Source organism: Rhinopithecus bieti, unplaced genomic scaffold (genome assembly GCF_001698545.2).
Source record: "Rhinopithecus bieti isolate Rb0 unplaced genomic scaffold, ASM169854v2 scaffold_49762, whole genome shotgun sequence".
NCBI lineage: Eukaryota > Metazoa > Chordata > Mammalia > Primates > Cercopithecidae > Rhinopithecus > Rhinopithecus bieti.
This window is the reverse complement of record NW_016819845.1, coordinates 1,104,276-1,115,993: the sequence shown is the minus strand read 5'-3', so window position 1 is coordinate 1,115,993 and position 11,718 is coordinate 1,104,276. Positions and strand designations below refer to the sequence as shown.

The following is an 11,718-nucleotide window of genomic DNA, read 5'->3' as shown; positions in this document are numbered from 1 at the left end:
GAAAGAAAGAAAAGAAAAGAAAAGAAAAGAAAAGGACTTCACCATAAAATTGTTAGAACTAATAAACTAATTCAGTAAAGGTGCAGGATAAAAATCATTATTCGAAAATCAGTTGTGTTTCTATATGCTAACTATCCAAAAAATAAATAAGAAAAACAATCCCATTTACAATAGTATCACACCAAAAAAAAACTTAGAAAAAAATTTAACCAAGAAGGTGAAAGATCTATACACTGAAAACTATACAACACTGGTGAAAGAAACTGAAGACACAAATAAATAGAAGGATATCCTGTGTTTATGGATTGGAAGAATTAATATGGCCAAAATATCCATATTATCCAAAGTGAACCACAGATTCAATGCAATCCTTAAATAAAGGGAAAAAGACCCTAAAAGTCATATGAAATCACAAAAGATTCTGAATAGCCAAAGTTATCTGGGGCAAGAAAAACAAAGCTGGAGGCATCATATTATCTGATTTCAAAATATATTACAAAGCTATAGTAATTATAACAATATGGTACTGGCATAAAAACAGACATATATACCAATAAAACAGCCCAGAAATAAATTCCCACACTATGTCCAATTAATTAATCCTTGGCAAAGGTGCCAGAAACAACAATAAGTAAAGGATAGTCTCTTCAATAAATGGTTATGAGAAAACTGGATATTCAAACGCAGAATAATGAAATTGGAGACTTTTATCTCATACCATATTTAAAAATCAACTCAAAATGAATTAAAGACTTAAACATAAAACTAACAATAAAATACTAGAAGAAAACACGAAAAGGATTCTTGACATTAGTATGGGCAATGATTTTTTAAATATATAATTCCAAAAGCACTGGCAACAGAAGCAAAAATAAACAAATGAGATTGCATCATCAAACCAAAAGGCTCCCCACACAGCAAAATAAACAATTAACAGAGTGAACAGACTACCTATGAAATGAAAGAAAAATATCTGCAAACCATACATCTGATAAGGAGTTAATATCCAAAATATACAAGGAACCCAAACAACGTAATAGCAAGAAAACAATCCAATTAAAAAACGGGCAAAGGACCTGAATAAACATTTTTAAAAAGACATCCAAATGGCCAAGAAGTATATGAAAACATGCTCAATACCACTAATCATCAGAGAAATATAAACGAAAGCCACAATGAGATACCACCTCATACCTGTCGCCATGGCTATTATCAAAAAGATAAATGATAGCAAGTGTTGTTAAGGATGTGAAAAAAAAAGAGAACTCTTGTAAACTATTGGTGGGAATGCAGATTGGTACCATCTTTATGGAAAACAGCCTGGAAGTTCCTCAAAACATTAAAAATAGAAAGATCATATGATCCAGCAATCCCACTTCTGGGGATACAGCCAAAATAAATAGTATCTTGAAGAGATATCTGCATTCCTATGTTCACTGCAACAGTATTCACATAATCCAAGATAAGGAATCAACAAAGGGGCCAACAATGAACACATACATAAAGAAAATGTAAGAGTTATACACACATGCCCACACACACAGGAATATTATTCAGCCTTAAAAATAAAGGACATCGTGTCTTTGTGATAACGTGGATGAACCTGGAAGACATTATGCTAAGTGAAATAAGCCAGGCACAGAAAGACAAATACAGCATGATCTCACTTACATGCGAAATCTTAGAAAAAAAGTCAAACTCAGGATCAGAGAGTAGAAAGTAGAATGGAGGTTGCCAGGGGCTGGGGGCTAGGAGAAATGGGAAGATGTTGGTCAAAAGGTGCAAAGTTTCAGTTATGCAGGATGAATAAGCTCTGGAGATCTAACATACAGCATTGTGACTACATATAACAATACTGGGCTGGGAGTGGTAGCTCACACCTGTAATCCCAGCACTTTGGGAGGCGAGGCAGGCAGGTGGCTTAGCTCCCAAGTTCAAGACGTGCCTGGGCAACATGGCAAAACCCCATCTCAACAAAAGATACAAAAATTAGCTGGGCATGATGGTGCACACCTGTGGTCCTAGCTACTTGGAAGGCTGTGGTGGGAGGGTAGCTTGAGCCAGGGAAGCGGAAGTTGCAGTGAGCCAAGACTGTGCCACTGCACTGTAGCGTAGGCAATTGAGCCGTATCTTGTCTCAAAAACAAAACAAAACAAAACAAAACTGTATTGTGTAGGCAAAACTTGTTAAGAGAGTAGATATTAAATGTTCTTACCACCCTACAATGTGAGGTGATGGGTATGTTAATTAGCCTGATTTTGGTAATCATTTCACAACGTGTACATGTATCAAAACATGTTGTACACTTTAAACGTATACAATTTCTATTTACCAAACATACCTTGATAAAGTTGTGGGGGGAAAGTCAAAGAAAAGCAAAACTACAATCAAAAGTCAGGTAGATAATGTAGTCCTTGCTGCCTTGATGATGGTAGGGTTTACTATAGGATTTACTGACTCCTTCTGATCTATATATTCCTTTAAGCACCAGCTGCTAAAGGCATTTCCTTCCCTACATTTGCCATTTCCCTTAATTACCCATCCTCTGTCTCACCCTTCCCCTACCTCTACATACGAGATTCAAAGCAACAGGACCAATCTGTCAAGACTTTAAGGACCACTCATGAACAGCACTATGATCTTCCAAGTGCAGGGAGTTACATAAATTACCCCTACCTATAGTCAAGTCTCCTTGAAACATCTCAAAGCAGATTTTATTCACTTGCCAAGAGAAAAATTTTCCTGTATTATAAAAAGACCATTATTCTACCTAGACTACACAGAGTTGTACAGTAAACCAACGAAGAAGGCACAAACCCTTTTCTTCCATATTCAAGTATCTTTTACTCACCTGAAACTCCACCCAAATCAAAAAATTTGTTTGTGTCAAATGCATAAATCTAAACATTTGTGTAATAGAAAGATTTCACCAAAGGAAAAATTCTTAGTAATAATAATGTTTCACTAGTTACAATACAGGTATTATACTTTAAACACCTTTCAGAAAATTAAGTATCTATGTTTACACTACCTGAAATTCCAGCAATCATCATTATAACAAAAGGGTTCTCTTTGATATTTCGGTTTCTTTTTTTATAATAATAACTTAGTTTTCATGCAGAGTTAGTATCAACACTATTTTTGAAGAAAATCACTTTAGTTTAAATTTGAAGATCTTTACTTCTTTGTGCATTTTCAACCATGTGCCACTTGGCAATACCATTTTTATAAATAAACTGCACAAGCCAACAGTGCCAAAAGCCCCAAGCATGTAAATGCTAAAGTGAACCAGTTCCCCCACAGATTTCATTTTCTTTGTCCCTTTTACTTATATGCATTGTATATAAATAAAGCAGAGTCTCCTTCATGCTCACCAAATTACAGCATGTATTTTTCTTAAATAGGAAAATATGATGTAAATTAAAATGTTAGCAGACACAAAGAAAATGCTCTCTTTTACATTATTCATAAATAGACTTTGCTGGGTATTGGCATGAGTAATATAAACCATCATCACTTGGTTCAACATTCTGTATACTCCTAACTTATCTCAACTATAATAGAGAGACATAAGCAAAAACAGGAATATTTTTATTTATTATTTTTTGTTGTTGTTGAGACAGACTTTCACTCTTATTGCCCAGGTTGGAGTGCAATGGCACAATCTCAGCTCACCACAACCTCAGCCTCCTGGGTTCAAGTGATTCTCCTGCCTCAACCTCCGGAGTAGCTGGGATTACAGGTGCGTGCCACAACACCTAATTTTTGTATTTTTGGTAGAGACAGGGTTTTGCTGTGTTGGCCAGGCTGGTCTTTAACTCCTGACCTCAGGTGATCCACCCACCTTGGCCTCCCAAAGTGCTGGGATTACAGGTGTGAGCCACTGCACCTGGCCCTAAACAGGATTATTTTTAAAACAATAAATTCTTGGTGTCTTAGCATAAAAGCTCAAGTGAATGACAAAACAGGTCACTTAACATAAGATACATTAAGAGTAAGTCCTCAGCTGGGCACAGTGGCTCATGCCTGTAATCCCAACACTTTAGGAGGCCAAGGTGGGAGGATAGCCTGAGCCCAGGAGTTTGAGACCAGCCTGGGCAACAACAGCAAGCTCCCATCTCTATTTTAATTTTGAAAATAAGAAATAAAATAAAAAATAAGCCCTCAAGGAATCAGCTTATGAATCCCTATGTAAGCAAAAGTGATCATTTTAGAGCTATTTGAATAGAAAATCAGTTACATATCCAAGCCAAGGTTTAAGTCATTTAATTCCCAAACTAAAATAAAGAAATTATCCAAACAAAATAGAAACAAAACCTTTCTATTTCAAAATAGTAATACAAAGGTCAGTCTGGTAAGCTTGCAAGCATGATAATACCTGGTTCAGAGAAAGTATCACTAATATCATCATCCTTATCATCTTCATAATCCTCTTCCTCTTCTTCCTCCTCCTCATTTTCAGACAGTTCATGCTCACTGCCGAATCCTTCATCATGGTCCTCATCATCAACATCCTCCTCGTCCTCCTCATCTTCTTCAGGACTGCATTTGGTTGGCTGTTCACCCAAGTTGTCGGAGACAAAAGAGAATAATTGTGCTCTTCTTTTTTCTGGGATGAATCTGAGACTGATGTACTGGCAGAAAGACTGCTGCTCTCTCCTGCTGCAAGTGACCCAGGACCTTCCTGGGGTAAGGGACTTAGTAATAGTTCCTGGGTTTCTTTAAAAGGCAAAGCGGGAGTGGCATGACCTTGAAGAGGCTCCATCCCTTTTTTCTCTTGTCTCTTTGCCACTGCACCACAGTAGCAGGTGTTCTCTTTTGCTGCATCTGTGTGAATCTGGCTCAACAAGGGCCGGCTCTGTTGCACTGGGTTGATCTTTACCTTTGCCTTTTTTACATAGTCTTTACATTCAACATGAAAGTTCACCTTTTCATTATGATACATGTTGGTCTTCACCATGATTTGTGTGCTTGAAGTGGGTTTACTTGCTTTTGGACACAGTCTGACAAAGGGACCTCAGCCTGCAGAGTCTTAGAAGAACACACAGGAGCAGCTGCTCTGCTTGTGATCTTTTACCAGGGAATGAAGAGGGTAAGGGATTTTGTTTGACACTGAAAAGTGAATCGGGGTAATAAAGGGAATCAGAAACAGACTGTGAGTCCTCACTATTAAGTTGAGCTAAAGTTGGAGTTTTACTTATAACCTCTTCATCTTGGTAAGGACTAGAAAAGTCATCAAGACCCAAGTAATCCACTTCTTTTGTTCCCCAGATGTCACAGCTGGTAAGTTTGGTATATTTTGTTAGGTCTTCACAGTATGTATCCCACTGTTCCCAGTTTGAGGTTAAAGCACCCTCATTATCCAGGACATCTGTGAAAGACTCCAGATTTTCAATGTCTTTGCAGTCCTCCAAAGAAAGAAAGTTGTCTCTAGGATTCTGTTGGTAGTTCATCTCTCTATCCTGAGAAAGGTTTTAAAAAAGAAATTGCACATCATATTTTAGGAAGGAAATATTCACTTCCATATGTCAAACTGATAAATCAATACTTGACTTTTGATCTGTTTTAACATAAAGGCTACTGACATGATGCTTTATTATTCCATATAATGTTATCATTTCCTTAGGCAAGAAAAGTAGAGTGAAAATAAAACAAACAACAAACAATTAAAATTAAATTTAAAAAAGAGAAAAGTGTGCCCCTTAAGAGGCTCAGGTATGATCCAAGTATCAAGGGCTCTTGAGTTTACCATAAACATTCTTCCTGAAAATAGTTTACATTTCCTTACCTTAGAAGGATTTTGGGATCTCCTTAGCAGTAGTGGGGAGTGGGGGGACACTTCAATTAAAAGCAAATAATGTGATATGTGAGAGAGGAAAATTTTAAATATTAATAACAATGAAAATAATAAAGACACCCTCATTACAGAAGAAGATAGCTTTTCAGTGGGAACTTAAATATAGAGGCAAAGAACAATCCAAAGAGAGCTGGAATTCAGCCACAGAATGGTAAGATCTTTTGCAAGATCTTATAACAACACTTGGGCAGGCAGAGTAAAATACTCCTCATGAATTTTAGAGATTTTTTTTTTTGTATTTTAGTAGAGATGGGGTTTCACCATGTTGGCCAGGCTGGTCTCAAACTCCTGACCTCAAGTGATCCGCCCACCTTGCCCTCCCAAATTGCTGGGATTACAGGCTTGTGCCACTGGAGATGTCAATTTCAAATATCAGTTAAGACTCTGCAGTCATTGAAATGAATGCAGCTTAACTCTAATGTACAAACATGAAAGACTGCCCACCATATATTTTATTTTAAAAGAGCAAGTTACAGAAAACTGTTATCTATATTATCCAATTAAAAAGTATATATANTCCTCAGCTGGGCACAGTGGCTCATGCCTGTAATCCCAACACTTTAGGAGGCCAAGGTGGGAGGATAGCCTGAGCCCAGGAGTTTGAGACCAGCCTGGGCAACAACAGCAAGCTCCCATCTCTATTTTAATTTTGAAAATAAGAAATAAAATAAAAAATAAGCCCTCAAGGAATCAGCTTATGAATCCCTATGTAAGCAAAAGTGATCATTTTAGAGCTATTTGAATAGAAAAATCAGTTACATATCCAAGCCAAGGTTTAAGTCATTTAATTCCCAAACTAAAATAAAGAAATTATCCAAACAAAATAGAAACAAAAACCTTTCTATTTCAAAATAGTAATACAAAGGTCAGTCTGGTAAGCTTGCAAGCATGATAATACCTGGTTCAGAGAAAGTATCACTAATATCATCATCCTTATCATCTTCATAATCCTCTTCCTCTTCTTCCTCCTCCTCATTTTCAGACAGTTCATGCTCACTGCCGAATCCTTCATCATGGTCCTCATCATCAACATCCTCCTCGTCCTCCTCATCTTCTTCAGGACTGCATTTGGTTGGCTGTTCACCCAAGTTGTCGGAGACAAAAAGAGAATAATTGTGCTCTTCTTTTTTCTGGGATGAATCTGAGACTGATGTACTGGCAGAAAGACTGCTGCTCTCTCCTGCTGCAAGTGACCCAGGACCTTCCTGGGGTAAGGGACTTAGTAATAGTTCCTGGGTTTCTTTAAAAGGCAAAGCGGGAGTGGCATGACCTTGAAGAGGCTCCATCCCTTTTTTCTCTTGTCTCTTTGCCACTGCACCACAGTAGCAGGTGTTCTCTTTTGCTGCATCTGTGTGAATCTGGCTCAACAAGGGCCGGCTCTGTTGCACTGGGTTGATCTTTACCTTTGCCTTTTTTACATAGTCTTTACATTCAACATGAAAGTTCACCTTTTCATTATGATACATGTTGGTCTTCACCATGATTTGTGTGCTTGAAGTGGGTTTACTTGCTTTTTGGACACAGTCTGACAAAGGGACCTCAGCCTGCAGAGTCTTAGAAGAACACACAGGAGCAGCTGCTCTGCTTGTGATCTTTTTACCAGGGAATGAAGAGGGTAAGGGATTTTGTTTGACACTGAAAAGTGAATCGGGGTAATAAAGGGAATCAGAAACAGACTGTGAGTCCTCACTATTAAGTTGAGCTAAAGTTGGAGTTTTACTTATAACCTCTTCATCTTGGTAAGGACTAGAAAAGTCATCAAGACCCAAGTAATCCACTTCTTTTGTTCCCCAGATGTCACAGCTGGTAAGTTTGGTATATTTTGTTAGGTCTTCACAGTATGTATCCCACTGTTCCCAGTTTGAGGTTAAAGCACCCTCATTATCCAGGACATCTGTGAAAGACTCCAGATTTTCAATGTCTTTGCAGTCCTCCAAAGAAAGAAAGTTGTCTCTAGGATTCTGTTGGTAGTTCATCTCTCTATCCTGAGAAAGGTTTTAAAAAAGAAATTGCACATCATATTTTAGGAAGGAAATATTCACTTCCATATGTCAAACTGATAAATCAATACTTGACTTTTGATCTGTTTTAACATAAAGGCTACTGACATGATGCTTTATTATTCCATATAATGTTATCATTTCCTTAGGCAAGAAAAAGTAGAGTGAAAATAAAACAAACAACAAACAATTAAAAATTAAATTTAAAAAAGAGAAAAAGTGTGCCCCTTAAGAGGCTCAGGTATGATCCAAGTATCAAGGGCTCTTGAGTTTACCATAAACATTCTTCCTGAAAATAGTTTACATTTCCTTACCTTAGAAGGATTTTGGGATCTCCTTAGCAGTAGTGGGGAGTGGGGGGACACTTCAATTAAAAAGCAAATAATGTGATATGTGAGAGAGGAAAATTTTAAATATTAATAACAATGAAAATAATAAAGACACCCTCATTACAGAAGAAGATAGCTTTTCAGTGGGAACTTAAATATAGAGGCAAAGAACAATCCAAAGAGAGCTGGAATTCAGCCACAGAATGGTAAGATCTTTTGCAAGATCTTATAACAACACTTGGGCAGGCAGAGTAAAATACTCCTCATGAATTTTAGAGATTTTTTTTTTTTGTATTTTTAGTAGAGATGGGGTTTCACCATGTTGGCCAGGCTGGTCTCAAACTCCTGACCTCAAGTGATCCGCCCACCTTGCCCTCCCAAATTGCTGGGATTACAGGCTTGTGCCACTGGAGATGTCAATTTCAAATATCAGTTAAGACTCTGCAGTCATTGAAATGAATGCAGCTTAACTCTAATGTACAAACATGAAAGACTGCCCACCATATATTTTTATTTTTAAAAGAGCAAGTTACAGAAAACTGTTATCTATATTATCCAATTAAAAAGTATATATATACAAAAAAAGATATACATATGTTTACATATGCATAGAAAAAAAACCTGTTAGTTATGTTTTGGTAAAAGGCTTGGAAGGTGGAGGCACAGGAAGAAAATGAGGAAGTTTTCAGTCTTCCAGAGCTTTTTTTTTTTTTTTAATTTTTGGGGGTGTGTGTGTGCGTGCGTTGTCTGCGTTTTGTTTTTGTTTGTTCGTTTTCGAGACAGAATCTCACTCTGTCACCCAGAATGGAGTGCAGTGGCGTGATCTTGGCTCACTGCGACCTCTGCCTCCGGGTTTAAGGAATTCTCTGCCTCAGCCTTCCGAATTGCTGGGATTACAGGCACGTGCCACCACACCCAGCTAATGTTTTTTGTATTTTTAGTAGATACACCATCTTGGCCAGGCTGGTCTTGAACTCCTGACCTCGTGATCCACCTGCCTCAGCCTCCCAAAGTGCTGGGGTTACAGGCGTGACCACTGCACCTGGCCTGTCTGTGTATGTTTTTACAGTTTTACTGAAGTATAATTTCACATATCATAAAACCAACCTATATTAAGTATACAATTCAATAATTTTTAGTAGATTTATGCATTTAAGCACTCAGTTTTCCAGTTTTTATATTTTGTGTTGTTTCAATTTGAAGTAATTAAAACTGTTTTTAAAATGTTTTTCTTTTTTTCTTTTGAGATGGAGTCTCGCTCTATCACCCAGGCTGGAGTGCAATGGCTTGATCTCGGCTCACTGCAACCTCCGCCTCCTGGGTTCACGCTATTCTCCTACCTCAGCCTCCCAAGTAACTGGGACTACAGGCGCCTGCCACCACGCCCGGCTAATTTTTTTGTATTTTTTAGTAGAGATGGGGTTTCACCGTGTTAGCCAGGATGGTCTCAATCTCCCAATCTCGTGATCCACCTGCCTTGGGCTCCCAAAGTGCTGGGATTACAGGCGTGAGCCACCGCGCCCGGCCTAAAATGTTTTTCTTATGAATTTTAAGTGTCTATTTACCTCAAGAATAAATGATAAGTATATGCAGATCCTGTTTGGAACTGCTATTTTTCTGCCACATTCTTTACGTCATTCATATGCCTTGCTCAATGTTTTCCCACTGAAAAGCCCATTATCTTTATCAAAAACTAGATTTGAAAATATTTACATAATCCTTTACCATTTTTGATGGGTTAATTTTTTTCTTTTTTTTTTTTTGAGACGGAGTCTTGCTCGTTGATCAGGCTGGAGTGCAGTGGCGCAATCTCGGCTCACTGCAACCTCCGTCTTCTCCCGGGTTCAAGCGATTCTCCTGCCTCAGCCTCCTGAGTAGCTGGGATTACAGGCACCCACCACCACACCCAGCTAATTTTAGATCACGCCACTGCACTCCAGCCTGGGCAACAAGAGTGAAAGTCCATCTCAAAAAAAAAAAAAAAAAAGAACATGTTTGATGAAGCAATATTGGCTGCCCTGGAGCCTCCAGAATCGAAGAAGAGCCGCAGGTGTGTGCTGCTATGAACGTCTCTCCAGAGCCCTTTCTGCACAGCTGGTGTTGGCATCATACTAAAAGCAATGTTTAAGGCCAGGTGCGGTGGCTCACGCCTGTAATACCAGCACTTTGGGAGGCCGAGGTGGGCGGATCACGAGGTCAGGAGTTCGTGACCAGCCTGATCAATATGGTGAAACCCCATCTCTACTAAAAATACAAAAAATTAGCCAGGCGTGGTGGTGCATGCCTGTAATCGCAGCTACTCGGGAGGCTGAGGCAGGAGAATCATTTAAACCCAGGAGGTGGAGGTTGCAGTCAGCCAAGATTGTGCCGCTGCACTCCAGCCTGGGCTACACAGTGAGACTCCGTCTCAAACAAACAAATAAATAAATAAATGCATGTTTAAATCAAACTAAAGATTAAAAATTAAAAATCAGGCAGGTGATCCACCCGCCTCGGCCTCTCAAAGTGCTGGGATTACAGGCGTGAGCTACCATGCCTGGCAATATGCTTTTTGCTTTTTTTTTTTTTGAGACTCCAGTCTGTCACCAGACTGGAGTGCTATGGGGCGATCTCAGCTCACCGCAACCTCTGACTCCCTGGTTCAAGCGATTTTTCTGCCTCAGCTTCCTGAGTAGCTAGGACTACAGGTGCGCACCACCATGCCCAGCTAATTTTTGTATTTGTAGTACAGACAGAGTTTCACCATGTTGGCCAGGATGGTCTCAATCTCCTGACCTCATGGTTCACCTGCCTTGGCCTTCCAAAGTGCTGGGATTACAGATGTGAGCCACCACACCCAACCAACAGCTGCATACTTTTAAAATTACTAGGTGTAGACCAGGTGCGATGGCTCATGCCTGCAATCCCAGCATTTTGGGAGGCCGAGGCGGGCAGATCACCTGAGGTCAGGAGCTCAAGACCTGTCTGGCTGACATGGTGAAATCCTGTCTGCACTAAAAATACAAAAAGTAGGCCAGGCCCAGTGACTCATGCCTGTAATCCCAGGACTTTGGGAGGTTGAAGCAGGTGGATAGCCTGAGGTCAGGAGTTCAAGACCAGCCTGGCCAATGTGGTGAAACCCCATCCCTAGTAAAAATGCAAAAATTAGCTGGGTGTGGTGTCAGGTGGCTGTAATCCCAGCTACTTGGGAGGCTGAGGTAGAATAATTGCTTGAATCCAGGAGACGGAGGTTGCAGTGAACCGTGATTACACCACTGCACTCCAGCCTGGGCAACAGAGCGAGACTGTCACAAAAAAAAAAAAAAAAAATCAGTCGGATGTCGTGACACATGCCTGTAATCCCAGCTACCTGGGAGGCTGAGGCAGAAGAATCATTTGAACCTGGGAGGTGGAGATTGCAGTGAGCCAAGATCGTACCACTGCACTACAGCCTGAGAAACAGAATAAAACTCCGTCTCAAAAAAACAAAAACAAACAAATAAAATTACTAGAGGTATAATCATAAGAATTAAACTTGGCCCAAGCATATCTT

General features: G+C 39.4%; 2 protein-coding genes across 2 annotated transcripts in view; both read right to left on the bottom strand.

Annotated features, from left to right (window-relative positions):
* Positions 1-5,587, bottom strand: part of LOC108519999 (CREB3 regulatory factor-like) — a 50,832-nt gene extending 45,245 nt beyond the window's left edge. Inside the window, 5 exon segments of the mRNA XM_017859272.1 lie at positions 4,379-4,585; positions 4,588-4,989; positions 4,992-5,075; positions 5,078-5,462; positions 5,549-5,587. Coding sequence (XP_017714761.1) covers positions 4,379-4,585; positions 4,588-4,989; positions 4,992-5,075; positions 5,078-5,462; positions 5,549-5,587 — 1,117 coding nt within the window.
* A 1,039-nt stretch (positions 5,588-6,626) lies between these two features.
* The window catches only part of LOC108520013 (CREB3 regulatory factor-like), a 39,842-nt gene continuing 34,750 nt past the window's right edge, over positions 6,627-11,718 (bottom strand). Inside the window, exon 4 of the mRNA XM_017859281.1 lies at positions 6,627-7,842. Within this exon, the coding sequence (XP_017714770.1) occupies positions 6,724-7,842 (1,119 nt within the window). The 3' untranslated portion in view covers positions 6,627-6,723. The remainder of the gene's footprint in view (positions 7,843-11,718) is intronic.